This window comes from Struthio camelus, chromosome 12 (genome assembly GCF_040807025.1).
Source record: "Struthio camelus isolate bStrCam1 chromosome 12, bStrCam1.hap1, whole genome shotgun sequence".
NCBI lineage: Eukaryota > Metazoa > Chordata > Aves > Struthioniformes > Struthionidae > Struthio > Struthio camelus.
This window is the reverse complement of record NC_090953.1, coordinates 2,567,501-2,587,940: the sequence shown is the minus strand read 5'-3', so window position 1 is coordinate 2,587,940 and position 20,440 is coordinate 2,567,501. Positions and strand designations below refer to the sequence as shown.

Below are 20,440 nucleotides of genomic sequence, written 5' to 3'. Positions count from 1 at the left end.
GCTAGGGGCGCGGCGAGGTGGCAGCCACCATGGCCGGCGCGGGGGCGGCAGCGGCGCCGCGGGAGGAGGTGGCGGCGGCGGTCGCCGCCGCCGCGCTGGTGCAGGTGGGTCGAGGGGCAGAGCCCCGAGCGGGCACCTCGCCGGAGCCGCCGCGCCGGGGGCTGCGGCCGAGCCCGGCGGGAGGAGGCGCGGGAGCCGCCTCGTGCCCGCGCTGAGGCGAGGCGTCGCGGCCCGGCGCTGTGAGGCGTCGTGGCGGGGCCGTTCCCGCCTCGCCGCGGGGGGGGCGGGCGGCCGCTCTCCTTTGCGGGATAAACGGATCCAGCTGTTGCCCCCCAAAGACCTTCTGTGGCTCTGTACGTCGCTCCGTGTATGAAATAAACGCTTTTTGCCTTTCCACGTTGGTTTCTCTGTGATCCTTGCAGTTGGATTTCATCCGTGGCGGTCTTCAGCCGTTGATCTAAGGGCGGTTAGGCTCCCGCGGGTGCCTAAGGCTCCGATGGAGCTCCCGTTGGCTCTGGCGACCTCCTCGGTCGCTGGATCTGGATGGGGCTTTGAAAACGTAGACCTGAGCAATCCAATAGTGGTGTTGCTTTTCAGGTTGAAAGCTTTATTGGAATGCCTTTTGACTGCTGGTCTTGCCCTGACAGTATTGTGTTCCTAAATATAGCTAAGCTGTGGGGTTGTCGTCTTAGAGCATCCACAGATACTTTATCTTGCTCTTTCACGTCCCGTTTGTGTTCCTGAAGTAGCAAACTTATTTCTAAAGGGAAGTAATCTGTCACAGTAAGCAAATACTTTGTAAATTGTCAACCTCATTCTATGCTCAAATACTGCCACCAAAAAAATTGTGCAAACGCCTAAAATAATTGAATGGTAATAGTTGTGTTGCAGTTAGTATTGCTTTTTTGCATAGAATGTTTCCCCTGTGGTTTTCAAATTTGTCAAGTTGAGGACCTGACTGCTCAAAGGGAAGTCCTTTGGAGATGTTCACTGGTTGCAGTGAAGCTGGAGCATGCCCATGGTGCAAGAGCCTAAGGTCTCCAGACAAGCCCTTGCACTGATAGCAGCATTGGGATTATTACTGGCAAAGCAAAGTCAGTGAAGTGTACGTTCCCTTTGCAAAATTTCAACCGAATGTTTCACTCGAAAGGGCAATTTTACTGATTCTTGACACTTTTTTGAGCTGCTGCAGAATGACAGGTGATGTGAGAAGGTAAAGTGGCCAGGAACGTATTCACAAGCTAGCTGTTTATAGAAAGGAACAGTGAAGTCCAGAACTGAAACATTGGATGATAGTTTGTGGTATGCAGAAACCATTCTGTAGTTCTGGGAGGTACTTGTCAAGAGGGCATCTTCATGCATCTGAGACTGAAGTTATCTTTGCAGAACTTGCAAAGAAATAAGTCATTTTCCCTGCAGACTAGAGGGATGTGAGCGTGAGCAGAATCTATCAAACTAATATTGCAAGCTGTAGTTGGTTGGAGTATCAGTAGCTTCAGTTTTCAGTATTAGTTGAAACGGATACTGACTAAGAATCAAAAAACCCTGTGCTCTTGGAGCACCATACCATGCAAATGGAATTAAATTGGGTTGTCTTTTCTGTTTCTAAGCAACATGAGTGTCTATGCTTTTCTTTAAGGTGCTTGCGAGAATGCATAACGCTATAATAGTTAATAAAGCAAGTGATGTTAGAGGTTTTCTACTGCTCAATTGATCTGTGAAGTTCAGTTCCTTCTTAACAAGCTTGCAAAAAAGAGTAGAGATTCTGCCTGTAGTAACTACTGAGTTAAACTGAGAGGTGTCTTTGACATATGAAGAAAGGCAATTGTCTCTAGGCTGCTGCTACTTTTCTTAAAAGGAAGAAAATGCACCCAAGATCTGACTTTAAGGTTTTTTTATTTGATCTTTTTCAGGGATCTAGCAGAATTGTTTTCTATGTGGCACAACAAAAAAGAGCACTTGATATCAACAGTGTTCCTGGAAACTTCTGGGGACAACACAAAACCCAAGAAAATGGGGTTTGGAGAATTTTGTCTGCCATTAAGATTTCATTTTGTTTTGTGTGTTCTCGTTGTGAATTTTGGATAATGACCAGGACTTTATAAATTTTACAGTTCTTAGCCTAAGGGGACCTTGAAGTTGTTTGGTTGCCACAGTATAAATATATGTTTTTGACATGGACAGACATGATCTCCTCTCAAGCTACTTGTTCCTTTCAAAAGCCTTTGGTAGTGCTTCTGTTCTTCCTGCATAGTTAAGCCATCTATGCCAAGATATTTGAAACGTAAGGGAAGAACACTCCTTGCAAAAGGACCCCAGTCTTGAAGTCTGCTGCCATTGCTTTACAAGATTTATTTTAAAATGAACTTCTTTGTTCAGGTTTTCTACTAATCATTGGCTTTAAAAGTCGTTGACTGTCTGTTCTTCTCGCTCTCATTTGTAAGAGTACGGAAGTACAGGAAATTTTTCTTTCCTGTATTTAGGAAGCATTTTATTTGAATTAAACCCTGCTGTATAAACCTATGGTTTTTGGTTATAGGTGTGATTATTGTAATAACTTGCTTTTTAGGTCCAAAAAGACCTTCACAAGCTTAAAGATAAAGTGAAAAATATCAACTTGAAAGGAAAACTAGAAACTGTGGATATTGGTAACCTGGAAACAGCAATTGAAAGAACTGAATCTGGGCTGAGAGTAAGTAAAATGAAATGGATCAGGAAGATGCTTCAGTCTGAGACCTGTCAGTAGGTCGCTGAGAGTGCACGGGGCCTTATGTTTGTCATCCTGCAAGTTCCCTTTCCAACTAGCAAATGATGGGGTTCATCAGACATAATAGTTTAGAGTGCTGATTTCCTTTTTTGAGGGGGAGGGGGGTCAGAATTAATTGATCTAGCGCCTCATATCATAAGCAAAGTTTTGCTTTAGTCTGATAGAGGCATAGGACCTATTGACTTTTCACTCAAGTGAAAGATCTAGATGGCTAAGTTAACTGAGTTAGGTTTAGTGTCCCTAACACCTTTTTTAATAGTCTAAACTTTTTTCTCTAACAGAAACATGCTGAAAACTATTTAAATGCTATAAACAGACAAGTGTTAACTATTTCTTCTACTGATAATAAAGGAGAACATTCAAAACAGCTTTCTAAATGGTAAGTGAAACAGTTGTTTTATTGTAGGGATGAATGCCAAGACCAACTGTGATATCAAAATCTTATGAAGTGAATGGGAATACCTGACCAGATTAGCTTATTTTGGCCATTTGCTATTTTGAGTTTGTTTTATTTTAAGTTAAAAAGCAATACAAAAGGAAGTGCAGTCCCAAGTAGCTACAGCAACTTTTCTGTTAACTCTGGTTTTTGCTGCACATGCATTTAAATGAAAATATAGTTGTTAAATTCAGCCAGATGGAAGCAGTATGGGTTTTATGGGTAAAATCAAAGTAACTTTTAAACCTTGTTGTTTGTTTCTTCTAAATCAGGGAGCTTCCTTTTGGTGCTCCTCAGAAACGACTTATTCTGCCACGAGTGCCTGTGGAACACCTGACTGTCCAGGAATGCAGCAAATCAGCACCACGTGTTTCTCAACCTTCACAGGTTTGAAGTAACACAGTACTTTGGCATAAACGATATTCAGTGTGTAGACCGGGGTCTTGCAGGTTATCAGTTAATTCTGCGGTGTTATGTTCTCACTCTCCAGGGGTTCAGTTTTGGCTCATATCATCCGGTGAGTGAATGTGTTAGAAAGTTCTCAGTAGAATGAGAACTGAGACAGGAGCCTTCTCCCTGGCTCACAGTCAGCATAAAGTCAAAGGTAGGAAGGAAGTCTGTACCATCATGGGCACCCCCAGAAAGAAGCCTTCCGTTCTTTTTTTCTTCCACAAGTAAGTTAAGGATCCCAGTCCTGCAAATACTATATGCTTAACCGCTTCTGTAAGCGATCCCTTTGAAATACATGGAACAATATACTGGAATAGCATGAGCACAGATATAAACACTTGCATTATTTGAGACTGACAGTAATTTTCTTTCTTTCCCACACCTTGCCATATCTTTTAGGTGAAAAGTCTTCCCTTTGTGTATGGGGTGGTCACATCTATGATAAATACAGCTTTCCTCCTTGCAATCTGTTTCACTGTCTTTCATAACTGAAACCCTTACACAATTACGTTACGCCTTAAAATGTTTGGATTTGAAGTATTTCTTGCTTTTTATTCTAAACTGAATTTTGATTGGTCAGTTCAAGGTGCTTTAATCAATTTTTTTTTAAAAACAGATAAGGTAATTAGTTCATTTGAAAAATACACATTGTCACAATTTGGGGTTATTGTTTAAATTAAAGGGATCTTTGAGAGAATCTTGGTGGTTCTCTGTTGTGCCAGTGCCATAACTAGGTATGGATTGAAGCTACTTGAAATGGTATAACCAAAATGAGTTACAGCCTGGCATTTACATTGCTGACTCTTTTTTTTTTTTTAAACAAAAAAAATTCAATATCAAATAGCATTAAAATATCTCTTTTCCTTGAAATGGTGGGTAAGGTGTAATAAAATCCCAGATTTTAAACGTGCACAAATTTCATCTTTTAAAAAACTGAGAATGAAATTCTGTAGGATTGTATTGAAAAAGTAGTCATCTTTTTAATGTGTAAAATGCTTATTGTTTAGGAAATGACTTATAATTTTCAAAGAATAAGAACTTTGGAATTTGTTGAACGGAGTACCCATGGCACCCTTAAGTTTTTGAATAGAAAAGAATGATACTTGTTAGTGTTTTGAAAGCAAGAGGTTCAAGTTTTCCACAGAGTATTCCAATCCCATCCTGTATGTATACCCTTGTATTTTGAAGAAATGGTCAGAGTTCAGCTACTCTTAGTCTCTATTATTTATGGTCTTTCAACTCTATGTGCATCAGTGAGCTTAATTTAGAGTGGGATGCATACTACGCCCTGCCATGACTTCCTCTTTTTTTTGTCTGGTATCTATGGCATCTGCTTGGAAATGCATATCCAGTGATACACAAGCTAGCCCTAATTTCCCATTATATAGAAAATGACAAACAGGGCTGTTCTGCCAGCTGTTCTACATGCCTGGCATGCCAACATAAAAAGCTTTTATTATTAAATAGTTGTGAAATCCAGCTGGGAAGTTATCACCTACAATTCCTCAGTTCCTATCTTTTCCTCAATTGCAACTATAAACAGTTTTTTTTATTTAAGCATACTTTTTTAAATTCCTTTCCACTATAAAGGAGTCTGTACTGAATAGCTTTCCATTTGAAGAGCGTTTATCCAAGTACATAGGTTTAAAGAAATCAACTTCTGAAGTTGTGTAAGTTCTGAAAGAAATAATTATTTCATATGGCAATGTTTCTGTGATTTGCAGTCTATAATACGCCATGTGAGTAGAAATGGAGCATAAGTTCTGTTTGTAGTAGTTAGCCTATAGCAAGGTTGGATTCAAATGAACGCGGATTCTATTTCCACATACACATTGCTAGAATACTTGTCATATGCTAAATAGCTTGCCCACAGATGTCAGAGCTGACTTGAAATTATTTACACACACATACTGTATTTCTGAATCATATCAACAGCAGGGTTGGACTGCGTGAATCTAGCTCATAAGGGGAATTGTGAAGCATTGTCCCCTTTGTGTGTGTTGCAGTTGGGTTTGTTCTTCTGATAAAGCTTAAGAACTGTAAAAGAAGCATTTTCTGCTGGCTGTAGTTGTAAAGCCTGTGCATAGCAATGGCAGAAAAGATGTTGTTGTCCATAACTGGTAGGTGAGTCAGTTCAAACTTGTTTAAAAAGCATGATTAATTGAAAACACCTGAATTGATGCTTATGCAGCTTTATTTTGTTTTTCTAAAAGTTGAGGCTCTGTGCCATTCTGAATACACAACAGAAGCTAATATTCTCTTGTCATGAACAGAATAAAAGATGTAAATGAAAATGCTTCTAGAGGGCTCTAGAATATGCGAATACCATAAATAGACGTGAAAAGTGGTTTAGTTACAGATAGATTGCTTCAGTTAGAACCATCCATTCCTAACGGAATTGGACTCTGTATCCAAAACTATGTATTACAGACATCTGCAAAACAGAATTACATAGTGAGTAAGACTTGTTGGCTTTCTACCTGGTGAAATGCCCTCCACCTTGAATTGACTTGTGTTGAATTAGGATGGGATTTGAACTACTTTTAACTATAATGAACATATCAACTTGTTCTGTGGATTACACTCTATGCTAGTAATTGAAGCATGCTAATTCCCTTTTTCATAGGGCCTTAGGTTAGTAATAATAAGCTATTTGCCCTGCTTTTTTCTTTCTTGTTCTCTACCAAGACAGTTAAAGCTAGATTAAATGTAATACCTTGGATAATATAGAAAGAGCAGATGGAAGAGACTCATGATACCAACTCCTGCAAATGTGGAATTGTCACTTGCCATGCATCTAAACTGACAAAGTAACTTTTATCAGCTTTTCTTTTAAGTATTTCAATTCTTGTTATCCTGAGTGGAGTCTGCCACTGCAACGCTGATCGCTTCACTGTCAGACTGGGGAGTCTGCATTGTGAATCATCTATTTTAATTGAGGAGGCCTTCAGTTTCCCTCCAATTCTTGTTTAATAGCACAAGCAGTTTCCTCTCTGTACAGTGGTGTATTATAGTAATAAAATAAATACCACAAAATCACTGATGAGGTGAAAATTGAACTTTCTGTCTCTGTGCAGCCATGTGGGCAAAAGAGTAATTGGCTTGGATAATAACTTTTGTTCTTACAAACCCAAATCTAAATGAATGTCTCATTGATGCATCTGCTTGTAATTATGTCAAAAGAAGAAAATAGATTGTGCAGATAAATGCAGGCATTTTTCGTTCTTTCACAAAGTAATACAGTTAATAGTTCAAAGGTACCTCTAATGATTCTTGCATTTTATATGGCGTATTTGGTTTGTCAGAAAAAATTCTACTCATATACATAATAGCAGTATCAGTAGCGGCTTCTCATCTATAAATATGTTTAGTTTGATCCTGCATAGTAAGGGAACTTCTTGTATTCCTATGCTCCTATGATGAGAATTAAGAACATACAGTGCCAGGTCCTCACTCCTCTAAATTAACTTAGCTCTGTTGACCTCATTAGAGCTGCATTAGCTCTTGTTGTCTGAGGATTCTTCCCTATTCAGCATTGCATTGGTTGGTAAATAAACCCTGTTGGATGCAGACTAGTTAGCAGTGTTGTTGCAGTGAAAGTAATGAGAGAGATTACTACACTTGATATAGATCCAAGTGTAAACCAGAGTGTATGCATTATGTACTGAAATATTTTTACCTTAAGATACTCTTTTCTATAAAGGCAAAAGTGGTGCCGTGTACTTTTACTCTGAGTAAAAAGTATGTGCTTTAGATACTTTTTAACCAGGAGGTAACGTGGTCTGTTTTCTGTCCAACAGGATTTAATTCACAATCACTTTTTGAGTTGTATTCCTTCTTGGAAGTAATACAGTACATTAAGAAACTACTGGCTTTTAATTCTTATTACTATAAGGATTATTTATTTCTTCCTTATAAGCAAGTGCTCTGCCTGCATTGAGTCTACGACCCATAACTGATCCAAGGAAGGTGATCTGGTCCATCAGGTCAATGATTCCTGAATTAGTCTTTGATAAGCATAGCCGAGATAGATTGAACTATTATTGTCAATTGTGGGAAGAATGTATATTTAACTCCCTCCCAAAGATTTGGGTATGTATTTGCCAAATATTTGTATAGACTCCCATTCAACAAAACATTTTAAATGAAACTTGAAGAAAAAATGTTTTTCTGGGTATAGAACTTTACTTTCAGATAAGCCACATGATCTGCCTTATGAATGGAATATATAAACGTTACAGGGTATGTTGTAGTTGTCTTGGCATCCACTGATATTAATAGGAAGATTGCCATTGACTGCAGTTATACAGGATTACAGGCTGAAGCTCACAATTGGCTTAATCTAATCCTTCTATGTTTCCTTGCTCTTCATTTAATCGTTTAACCTCAATGCGTTTTCAGCTTAGTACAGATTCTTGTGTTGCGTATGTCTGTATCTGTGCTTATGGTTAGGCGCTTACATACTTTACATATCCTTGACTAGTTCATAAAATAGTTTTATAAGGCACAGATGCAAATTCTATTACAAATTTGGCAAAGTCGATCTGAGATTTACCTGAGACGACATTCAGGAAAAAATGTCCATACTAGCATAAAGAAAGTATATTTTACTTGAACAGCTGTATTTGTAAAATGTGAATGTATTGACTCTTTCTTTCCAACTGGGCAGGTGGTAATAGTCATAATGATTTGGGGTTCTTTGAAAAATGTTATGGGCTTGTCCATGTTTCCTTATTTGTAAGTACCATAAAACATCTTTTATAGCACAGATAAATGGAATTGGCAAATGACATATGTTAATCCAGCAAGTCAAACCTGTTTGTTTTTTTCCACCCAAAATTTAACTTGAGAAAGATGTGGAAATTTGACACTCGAAGAACTTCAGCACAGCTGATTGAACAAACTGTGGTAGAATCATACATGTGAATAATAGTTTTATGCCTTGCTAAGTCATCCATCTAATCAAAAGATGCTTTTTCGTTATTTGACCATCCACACAGAACTGGATAAACATGATTTTGTGATTTTTTCAAATTCACAAGCAATGGTTTTTAGTGAATTTTTGTTTATAAACACTTCTCTTCTAGTGTAGTTGTTTTAAGAGTAGGTATAATATATATTTCAGCAGCAGCTGGAAATGAATGTGAAAATTATGCTTGACCCAGAGAACACCAATGCTAAAGCTGTTTTCAAGCAGGACTGTGGGATCAGGCTGCCACTTATAACTAAGAAAAAATCTACTCCAGTAAGTAGCTTATATCGTCTTGTTTTTATCTATATTAACTGTCTACTGTTAAAGTTGATGCATATCTGACCTAAATAAAAATCCTATTTTAAATGAAAGTACCTCATAATTTCCTATTTTTTGACATGATGTATAACAATTAACACACTTTAATTGAGTGACAGTGTTGGGGAAAACAAACCAGTAGCACAACAGGTTTTAAGTAACAAGACGCCAGTCCTGCAAAGGTGGAAGTATAAATGGGAGTGTATGTAGTGAGTAATCTCAGTAAAATCAATGAGTGAAGATGAGCAAAACTGGAGCTTGTGGAATTTATGATGCAATCCAGAAATCGAGGAAGAAGTAAAGGGGCTTTGGATCCCTTTGGTCTGGCAACGATAGGCTTTGGGTCATTCATTACATAGCTGTTTCCTAACAAGAAATGAATGTGTTCCATTTTCAAATGCTGATAGAATTGTTATGGATGAGTGAAAAATGTTTGTACTTTCTTTTGGTGCTGTTTTTAATTGACACTTTAAAAAGCAATCCTAGCATGGGGCTATCGCACCAGAAATCAGTGTCACTGAATCAGAAAAGTAGGGATAACACCGAAAGAGAACCAGAATGTTAGAGTGACTATGTGAATTTAGGTGACATTTGCAACTTATTTTTCTGACAGGGTTTGGGGATGGTTACTGTCCCATTCTACTTTCTAGCCCAATGACTGCAGCACTTGCTTTGGAGTGTGAGGTACTGATTCAGACCCTCCTTTGTATGTGGGGATAATTCCATGTCTTGCGGATCCTCAAAGTGTCCTCACTGTCAAGCTACAAGGTATTCTGGAGCACAGCCTCTTTTTATCTCTAGACAAGCTGTTTCCGTTAGTACAAAGCAATTATCTCTTGAAGCCTAGACTGAGCGTTTCCGTCAGTGCACTCGTGAAGATTGCCCTGATCGGTGGCCATCAAATCACCCTTCTCCTCTGTACTGAGAGTACTCAAACTGTGTAAGGTTAAGTTTCGATTCTCCCAAATTTCTGTTGTGCAACTGCTTTTTCCTCCTAAATTAACATGAAGATGACATTTTCTACAAAGTGTGCTTTTTTAAACAAAAACTTAATAGGCACAGATATCCCTCCAAAGATCAATTATGCTCACAATTTTAGTGCAGCACTGTGGTCCACATGAAAGAATATGCCCAGTGGTCTCACACAAAGACACTCTTCTACAATTTAATTTATGTAATAGAAGCATTATGCAGCAAGCCCAGTGCCATAAGAGACATTCTAGAGTGTTTGGTTTTAAACAACATAAACGGAATCTGTGAACGGCACAGTTGTGAGCTGCCAGTTCTTAAAAAATGGTTTTTTTGAAAGCTGTTGCCCAGACTAAGAGGTGATTTGTCTAACCCTGTGATATAGAGTTAATTAGAAAAAAACATCATGGCTAATAGCTTTTTAGAACCACTCTAAAACGCTCACAGAGAGGAATATTATACCACTGCAGAGAGCCATGTGTTTTACCAGTCTTACTGAAACATACTGATCAGAGAAAAGTTCTTAATGTTGAGTTAAATCACAAACACTTAGTGTAAATTAGTCAAGCTCTCTGATACATATTTACACTTGCTAAGAAACTGTTTGTGATGGGGAGATAGGCTGAATAACCAAGCCGGTGTTTTATGTCACTAATTTATTGTTCTTCTGCAGCCTTACTGAAGCAGAAGCTTTTTAAAGTGTTTCATGAGATTCGAAAAATCTGTTTTGAAGTGTTATAGCTTCAGTGAGGTTAAAAGTTTGAAAGTAGATTTGTAAAAATCCACTACTGGGACTGTGAATGAAGGCATTTTTGGTGAAGGTGACCTATACAAGCAGTCACTGGAATGAGTTATAGATTACCATTAGTAACTGAAATCAGTGTGGTTGCAGGTCTAAAAGTGTATACTCTTTAGGTTTGGAAGAAAATAGCAATTACAGTAGCTACCAGTTAGTTAGTTACTACTTACCCTGTTTTTCTAATCAGCCATTAGAGGGCAATATTTGTATGTGTGCACATGTGTGTGCACACATGGATATCATGTGCCTACCCTTCATACATGAACATATTCTAAAGATGTTTCCCCAAAAATCAGTGGCGGAAGGACTCTTTGAAATAAACGACAAACTAAGCACTTGATTAAGAGCAAATAGTTTATTTTCCAATAGTATCAGCAGCTGAGCACTCAAGGAACATGTAAAATCTGAGTATGTAAAAGGTAACAAGATTAAAAACAAATGGAGGTAACTGGAGTCCAGCACAAATCTAGATATAATTTTTACTGACCTGTCATTTGAGTAGTTTGAAAAAGCACTTTCAAACTTAATAAAGACCTCATTTATTCATGAATGACTGCTGGTTTTTTTCTTCTTTCAGTGTTAGAAGGTTGCTGATACTGATTTCCTAGCAGATGGAAAACAGTTAATTATGCAGTAACTATTGCCCTTTTGAACTTTGTTTTTCTGGTCAGCACTAGTACTTCATCCTCTTATAACGTGCTGTAGCTATCTTAAAGTGAGGGATGTAGTTCTGTCTGAAACAACAGGAGCAGATTGAGCATTGCTTGATTTTTGTAGACTGGATAACAAGCCAAATACGTAGGTAACTATTAAATATGTGCACTTCTCATGGAGTATCTAGCAAAACAAACAGTAATCTGAATTGCAGCAGAAATAATGCTGACTAACTGCTGCGGTGCAGAAAAGATTTGCAACTATACCTTTCGTTTTCCTAGGACTGCTGTTCTTTTACAGAATTATACTGGCACTTTTTGGTCCCTGTTTTCATATAAAAATATATTATAATGTAAACTTAGGAACCTTTTCATTTATTCATGAGGTAGGATTTAATGCAGTGGTGATTTCTAGCCTTTGAGCTGCATCTTATAGTGTGGCTGTAGTGATGATGGCAGTGATTCTGTTTCTGGTTTGTTTTTAGTTTTTTAAACTAACTTATTCCCGTGCAGCCATTCTAATCGTATCCTCAGTAATTCATTCTTTACTCAGTATTTGCATCATGCTAATCACTAATGCTCATCACTGAAAGCCTGTTCGTTTCCAAAACTATAAAGTAAGGCAAAGCAGGGTAATTTCATTTCAGATGGTTAGAAGTTGTAGAAGAAAAACAGGTTTTTGATTCTGAAAAACCTGATTATGCTTTGCCTGTAATTATGGCCATATGCATTAGTTGAAAACACAATTTGGCATTGGTGACAAAGACTTAAATTGATGCTACACTACAGTAATTCAAAATAAGCTTGTTGCTTATTATCATTACATACCATAATACAAATGCAGCACAGTGAATTAATAAAATATTGTCACTAAAAATAAAGAGTAATTGGTGAGATAGAGTTAACCTAACAGATGACTGTCGTCAGCATCCTTTCAACCTAGAAATGGGAATGTGAAGGTCACCCCCATCTCAAATGACAAACGTAGAACGCTTTGTTGGTAAACAAATTAATCTTTTGAAAAGGTCACCTTTTGTTTTAAGTTTTTATCCAGTTCTTGTCATCTGGAATTGGAGATTGACTGTCATTTTGCTAGGTAGGGGTGCAGCTGAGGCTGCTTCTGTACATATCAGCATTCCTTGATGAAACATGGTGCCTGATTGTGATGCTATGGGCTGCTGGTTTACAGCTGTCTCCGGACAAGAACGCAGGCCCACCCCTGAATTCCAATAAGATGGGACTGCATGTTCTGCCTTGTGTAAGCTGGCCCTTTGCCCACAAGTAAAATGTATTATAGTTCAAGCCAGCGATTATCTTTCTTATTTCCTTCTGTGCTGCTTCTGCTCTCTTTTTCAAAAAACAGATGTGGTATTCACCAAAGTTCTGCATCTATTCTTTTGCACCTGCTGTGGTAGAATTTTGATGGAGTGAAATTCCTGGAAAAGCTAGCAGTAGGCCATCTCGTCTAACTTCCATAGCAGCTTAAAGGAGTAAAGCTTATTTTTTCTTTATTTTTTTCTTTTCTCCCAAATACATGCAGAATAAATATTTCAGTCATCTGAAACAATTTGCTGAACAATTTGTTCTCAAGTCACTCAGAGCTCTGTCTGTACTCCACTACAGAGCTTTTCACAATCTGAACTGATTTGCTGCCATCACTTGCAGCTAACATACCTCCTCCTCCTGCTTGGACATCAGGTTCTGTTGATTTGTAAGCACTGAAGTTCATCTGTTTTGATACATTAATTTGTTTAGTTTAATTGATTTGACTTAATAGCCTATAGCTTGTGTGCTTCCTGTCTGTCCTTTCACTCAATAGCAGAAATTCACTTGCTGCCATTCAGCCCATGGTACTTAACCTACCTCCATTTTCATCTTGCTGGATTTTTTTTTTTAAGAGGCCCTGTCCAGCTCTCATATGCTTAACAGGCTTCCTGGGAAGCATCTGTAAAAACGGTCTTGTCTTTCCATGTGGGTGTGCTTTCTCCTTCCATTTCTAAGGTTTATCAACCCTGTACATGAAATTTTGATAGGTTTTTTTTGATAGAGATTATGAAGGTGGGTGGCAATTAGGAGCAGATTACATGAAATTGCAGATTACTTAGTAATGATGGAAAAGGTATATAACCATCAAGCTCTGTAGTTTTATGATATTTACTTACAAAATGCCTTGTCTAGCTAATATTCCTGCAGTTTATCAACAGTAATAAAATCATCTGTGAAAGTACTTATCTCTTGTCAATTCTAATACTAATCTATATTTTTTATTTAGAGGAGGAGCATATTTATAAATACAAAAAAAGTTGTTCTACCTAAATATTCCTGTCTAGGTTTTAAAAAAAAACCCCAGAACTAATGGAAAAATCCCTCTGGTGTTACAACAAGTACTCCATTTAAAGTGAAATAAAAAGAAAAAAATCAAATGGGAGAGGTTTATCCACAGGAGAAGAACACGTTAGAAAGTTTAGTAGAATTATTTTTCTCATGTCTCAGGTTAATTACACTCAGAAATGTTTGAAATGAAAAAGTAGTTTTTCAAGCACACTCCAAGCATATTGCCCAGAGCAAGCCTTAGACGGCACTACAGATTAAGCATTCCTTTCCAGCCTTTTAAAACTATACTTTAAAAGTATCGATGATGATCAAGCATGCTGTGTGCTGACTTAATAAAAATATACTTACTGAATCATAATATTCATAAACTTGACTTGAAAAAACATCACTTAGGGGAAAAAATGCCTGACATTCCAATCCCTCGTTAGCAGTAAGGACTGCATTGCAGCTCTTCTGAGTTTAGGTTTTACCAGAGAGGAAGGTGGTAAGGTACCTACAGATAGAGGGTGGAGGGTTTTTTATTTTATTTCTTCCATACTGTTTTAGGTCTGTCTATGCTGCAAACTTCAAAGTGCTAGTTAGGACTAGTTAGTGTAGTTCTGCAGTGTTAAGTTCACTGGCCTTTGTGTTTATGCCATAAAAGCTGCAGGTGTGAGTAAAGGTTTTAAACTGCTCTGAGATCTCCGGATGGAAGTCTATGGAGAACCTTTTAGAAAGATGAAATTGTTAAACTACTGAATAGTAATAAAACATATAATGATGCTAAAAGCAAACATTTTCCTTGTAGTACTTAATATTTTTATTATTTTTAAGCCATTTTTATTTTAATTGGGTCTATTTCAATTTAGTGAAAATAAAGTGTGAAAGCGTTTTGTCACGTTTTGCTTTCATTTCTTAACGAAGCCTTCAAGTCATCAAATGGGTGATTAATGTGGTAAAAGAGCATGCTGAAAGAACGTGGAAGAGGGATGTGCAGGTTGGGTGGAATTCTCATAGGTAATAATTTGGGGTCAAGTCTAGTATATTGCCTATATTATGTAGTTTAGTTAATCAAAGTGGCATTGTGCGATGTTAAAGGCTTAAATTACAACCCTCTTCCCTCAGAAAGTTGCATCTGACCTTTTTCTTTTAAGCTGACACCTGTAGTTTATAAAAATTGAAGGATACAGCAAAGAAGAATAAGTATTTCTCTAGTTGAAAAAATAAAAAATGCAGCTTTATGAGCTCATACCCCGTACCAGAATTACTTTCCTTTGTAGCTTATTGTGTTTGTATGAACACAAGTGAAATAAATGCTTCATACAGCTGCTTAAAATAACAAAACTCCTGGGATTCAAATTAGGGTAAAACTGGCCAATAGTGAAATCAGTGGTGCTTTACTGATACAATAGCAATAGCCTGTAAATGGAGTTGCTATTTAATTAAATTTTGTCATTCTTACACATTTTTTGTGTCCTCAGCAAACTGCTGGAACTGAGAGCGAATAAAAAACTGTGGTTTATATTCCCTTTTCTCAGTATCAAGCCACTTCTTTGCTGGATGATATAAAGTTAATCTTTGTATGTGCTTATTGCCATTTTCTTGGAACACAAGGACATGAAGATTCATGCACCTAGATCCCTTAAAGCATAATGCTGCGTAATAGCCATAACTAAAATGAATGTCTGTGATTTCTCTGAAAGACTGTCTATTATGATGAAGCCTACATATTTTCTATCTCCCTAATGTCTTTTGTGGATGGTGTTATTACACAAATTTGGAGGAAAAAGAATTATAATACTTTATTTTGATCTATCTCATTTTCCTATTAGAATTCTAAACAATTCTTTAGAATTGCCTACTCCTTTTTTTGAAGTTGATGGCCGATATTATTTACTAATTATGAGACAATAGTGCTCAAATATCCAAATCATGGCCTGGATCCTATTGTACTAAAAGCTGTACACAAACATGATAATTAGTCATTAAAACTTAGTGTTTTAAACCAGAAAGTCCTAATGTGCCTTATAAAGGAGGGAAGCATTATTTGCTTTTTGCAAACATTCTCTAGCTTTCAGATTTTAGATACTTAATACTATTTTAAGGTAGTTTGTCATTCATAATGAAATATCTTTAAAAAAAAAAAACAGTATTAGGTTATCTTTCATATAGCTCATCAGTGATGCTCAAACCTTTCTATCCAACGTAGAAATATCTGCTATTAAACTTATGGAGTAACTGGTAGCCTACAGTCACCTACAAAAGTATGGCCCCTTTTTTTTTTTTAATGGGGTTTCACAAGTATTTGCTGACTGGAGAAGACAAGACTGTGGGATCTTGAGTTCTATTCCAAATTGTGTGGGAAATGCCCTGCTGACTATAAACCTGTCTGCTTCCTTTTCCCAACCAGCTCTGGTTTCTCCTTTTCCCATCTGTCTTACCCAGTCTCTCTGCTCCTTTGGGTTGTCTTCTGAGCCTCCTTGCACAACATATCCTAGTCATATCTGCCTGGTTCTTTGTCCCCATCCCAACCCTGTACTCCCAACCAATCTGCCAGGCTCTTTGTATAGCCTGTCCCCATGATCGTTCCCAGTCCCTCCATCCCGTGTTCTGTTTCATTGTCCAGTCTGCCTAGTAGCTTCACTGTTTGCTCAAAGACCCAGTTCGCCTCTCCTACTACCCTCCTTTTTCGTGAGATTAATAATATATTCACACCAATGTGCTGGCAGTTGTTCCCTATGGCTTCAAATTTAGTAGATTCCTTCCTGTGTTGCCTGGGCCCAGCAAGAAAGTTACTGAGGAGGAGGACAGATTGCCACTGTCATTTCAGGTATCTGAGAATCTGCAAAGCTGCAGTTGCAGAGAATGTTCTGAGCAGCGTACATTAGAGTATACTCAATCCTTGGGGAATTTAGCTGCTAAAGCTAAGAAAACTTTATCTGGATTTCCAAAGAGCCTTTGATAGAGCAATGTTTAAACTAGTGTTAAATTTTCGTTTTGCTTCATCCGGACGTTTCAGTTTGTTTAAGCTGGATCTTTTGTGACTTCCTAGGTTTTTCTTTGTCTTACTGTTTCTAGCATCAGGCAGGCAAAAGAAAACACAATCACCTGCTGCTGGTGGAGGTGGTTTGCTATCTTCAAGCCAGAGACTTTGCTGATGTTAATTGCCCTGAAGTTATGTGAGCTGCAATGCTTGAAACCCCCTGGGAAATGGGCGCTCTGTTTCTTTCAGAGCCTAGTGCCATCCCACATGCCAAATAGAAGAAGCATGTGTATTCATAGTTAGAAAGAAACCGAGGATGTTTAGCATATTGGAAAAAGAGAGAAACAAAATGTTAGATAATAACGTAGAGGTTTCGTACCTATAATGCTAAAGTATGAGACTGTAGTCTGTTCTTTTCTCTGCGAAATGCTCTATATATGGAATGATAATCATAATAATAAGACACGTAACACTATCCCAAAGTCACGTGTGTCACTGCTTGAATTCCTGGCACTTAAAACATGCAGGTTAATTGGGAAAGTAAGGAAGCTTAATCCCCACGTTAGCACAGCCAGTGTGGCACGTGTTTTCACATCACGTTAACTGGCTATGTCACTCTTTGCTGTAGTTAAAGAACACTGAAACTTCAGAAGTCTGTGACAGTTATTGTGAACAGTTGTGTATATTTTAATTCTATTAGTATTTTTCCCAGTGAAGATTTATTTCCGTATTTGAAAGTGCTTCCTTGCCTTTCTAGTACCTTGCTTGTGCACGCATTTCGTATATTCAAAGGCTGCTCTGTCAGGAAATACTACGTTTACACCATTCTCATTAAATTGAGGAAACTTCTTGTGATCCTTTTATTAACTAGTGCACTGATTTTTGCATAGCAGAAATCACAAGACATTGATTGGATTTAATTAACTTTATTTTAAATTGCTAAACTAATGACAGTAGACAATACTGCAACATGTTCATAAGTAGCAGAATTAGTGCTCATATTGTTATATTATTAAATCTTAATGAGACTATTCATAGAAGAAATTGTATTTATTATTTAGTATTACATAAGTAGAAAAGTTTGTCTTCTGCAAGTCCAAACTTTCTATTTGGTAAAAGAAGATTCTGCCTCCTCCTAGATGTGTAATCAGAAGATAGCCAAGGGTTGTACAGTTAGCAACCTTTGGGTTTTGCCTGCCTCTCACCACATGGATTCTCCTTTACCCCTGTTAGAAGAGGACATACAGAAAGGTGAGTTTGTTGTCAGACACCAGATGTATTCTACCAAAGCAGTATTGTTTGCTGTTTGAAGGAGGTATCTGGTAATCAGATTTTCTGGCACCTCAGAACTTATAAGAATTGTGATCTCAAGGGTTGCCAAGGATAGAGATCTACCGCACATGTGGTAGAGATCCTAAGGACATAACATATCGTTTGTTGAGCATCCTCCTCCTTGAGCCAGTTATCTAGTATTGTGTGGAGTTCAGTTGACTTGTGTGTGAGAGAGGATTCTTGCATGACTAAATAAAATAGTCAAAATACATGGCCATAATTAATGTCTAGCTATCACTCACTCAATCTTAACTAGACCTGTACTTGATCCATAGCCATTACTATATCATGGTTTATAAGACTTAACTCTCATACACTCTATTTATTAGTTTGCCGTTCTGCAAGCCCTTATTCCTCCTCAGAACCAGCACCATTACAATATATTTTATGTATGTATCAACTTTTATAGGCAAAGTTTACCTTCCTTGAATTTCCCCATTGAAGGAAAACCACTGCTTTTTTTAGTTTTTATTGGAACTGGAAGAACTTGGGTCTGTCATTAATTTTTTCTTTACCGTTACTAACTGACTAATTTTTTTGTTCATAACCAGAGCGTAAACAAATTGTTAACTAACATCACATTCTTGTAGGTATTCTGAGTCTAACTGAACGAAGACTTATCCCTCCAACAGCAAAGATAACCCTCCAGTCATCTCCTGTTGTGTCTAAACCAGCTCCTCTCCATGAATTTCACAAACAGCACAAGAAGTCAGTTGTAGGTGAGTGCAAAGGGTCGATAACAACCATCAGTTGCCTGTACAACTTCACTTTCAGGCTCTTTTTTCTCTCCCAGGGAGGCAGCTGGCTAATGAACACTCGGTCAAATTCTAAATAGTACTAAGTCATCAAGACATAAGCATCCTGTGTCTTTCAGCTGAATGGGGATTGGATTTCTAAATCCCTATGAGGATTTGGTCTCTGTTCATTTCTGAAAAACCTGGTAGGTTCCTAGCTGCATGGTTCACATTTTAAGCACCTGAATCTGAAGATTTGACCATCAGCATTAGTATAAAGCCATTGTTACTGTAAGTCATTGTAAGCATGACTTAAAACAGCTGATCAAGAATCTATTTGCCAATGTGATTGGATGAATGACTCCTAATAAGTGAATATACTCTGGGTAATGGAATTCTGGTCTGCTCCAAAGTCTACTCAATGTTCCTATTGGTATGACTGCTTAAGGCATGTGGTAAACCTATCATTGGTAGGGAAAAGAGCGTGAGCAAGCTGAGGAGAGAGTTCGGTAGCAGTCCCTACAAATTTAAATGCTCTTATAATGAAAAGGGGTGACTGAAAACTAAAATTATATCTGGAATAGCATAGAGTAAAAGTGCTAATATTCTGACATCGTTATCCTGGTATACTCTTGGCTGGCCGTATTACAAACTTTAGAACGTTACACAGAATCACAGAACGGTTGAGGTTGGAAGGGACCTCTGGAGATCATCTAGTCCAACCCCGCCCTGCTCAAGCAGGGTCACCTAGAGCACATTGCACAGGATCGTGTCCAGGCAGGTTTTGAATATCTCTAGCGAAGGAGACTCCGCAACCTCTCTGGGCAACCTGTTCCAGTGCTCAGTCACCCTCACAGTGAAGAAGTTTTTCCTCGTGTTCAGATGGAACTTCCTGTGTTTCAGTTTCTGCCCATTGCCTCTTGTCCTGTCACTGAGCACCACTGAACATAGTCTGGCCCCATGCTCTTGTCACCCTCCCTTTAGATATTTGTACGCGTTGATAAGATCCCCTCTGAGCTTTCTCTTCTCCAGGCTGAACAGGCCCAGCTCCCTCAGCCTTTCATCATAGGAGAGAGATGCTCCAGTCCCCTAATCGTCTTCGTGGCCCTCCGCTGGCAACGCTCTTCCTAGTGCAGCCTAGGATACCATTGGTCGCTTTGGCCGCAAGGGCACATTGCTGGCTCATGGTCAGCTTGCCCATCAGGACTCCCAGGTCCTTTGCAGAGCTGCCTTCCAGCAGGTCAACCCCCAATTATATATTAAAACTATTAAATATTAAAAATATTATATATTAAAAATTAATATTAAAATATATTATATATTATATATATATATTATATATATCTTTTCCTGTAGCCTAATCTCAGTCTTTGTAATAGCAATCTGTTACAGTACGGCTAGGCTTATGGCCATTCAATGACATTCCTCAATGTTTTTTTAGCAACAGTTCCTGAAAATTGCAACCTACTTGGATGTGAGAATAAACTGAAATATGCCAATACCTAACAGTAGAGGATAGAATATCATTTTGATGTTATTACTGCGCTTCTTTTAGCAATGAAATCTGTGCTGCATTTTTTCCATTGGTGCAGGAGAGATTAGTAGAGTGGACCCTGAGAATAGAGCCATCTTCACCTTTCCGCACTCAAAAGAAGCACTTGATGAAACGCGGTCTTCTAACAAAGGCTATGCTGCACCAGCTCCATCCAGCAGC

General features: G+C 38.2%; 1 protein-coding gene across 5 annotated transcripts in view; it reads left to right on the top strand.

Annotated features, from left to right (window-relative positions):
- The window catches only part of IQCH (IQ motif containing H), a 95,482-nt gene that overhangs the window by 17,204 nt on the left and 57,838 nt on the right, over positions 1–20,440 (top strand). For 2 of the 5 annotated variants that reach the window (XM_068959000.1, XM_068958998.1), the window contains exons 2-8: positions 2,570–2,692; positions 3,049–3,146; positions 3,476–3,590; positions 8,779–8,898; positions 17,800–17,911; positions 18,583–18,711; positions 20,319–20,440. The exon at positions 20,319–20,440 is cut by the window's right edge and continues 90 nt beyond it. In XM_068959000.1, coding sequence (XP_068815101.1) covers positions 8,791–8,898; positions 17,800–17,911; positions 18,583–18,711; positions 20,319–20,440 — 471 coding nt within the window. In that variant the 5' untranslated portion in view covers positions 2,570–2,692; positions 3,049–3,146; positions 3,476–3,590; positions 8,779–8,790. Of the gene's footprint in view, positions 1–11; positions 105–2,569; positions 2,693–3,048; positions 3,147–3,475; positions 3,591–8,778; positions 8,899–17,799; positions 17,912–18,582; positions 18,712–20,318 lie in introns of those variants that run through there. The other 3 variants (XM_068958996.1, XM_068958999.1, XM_068958997.1) reach the window with 3 other exon arrangements.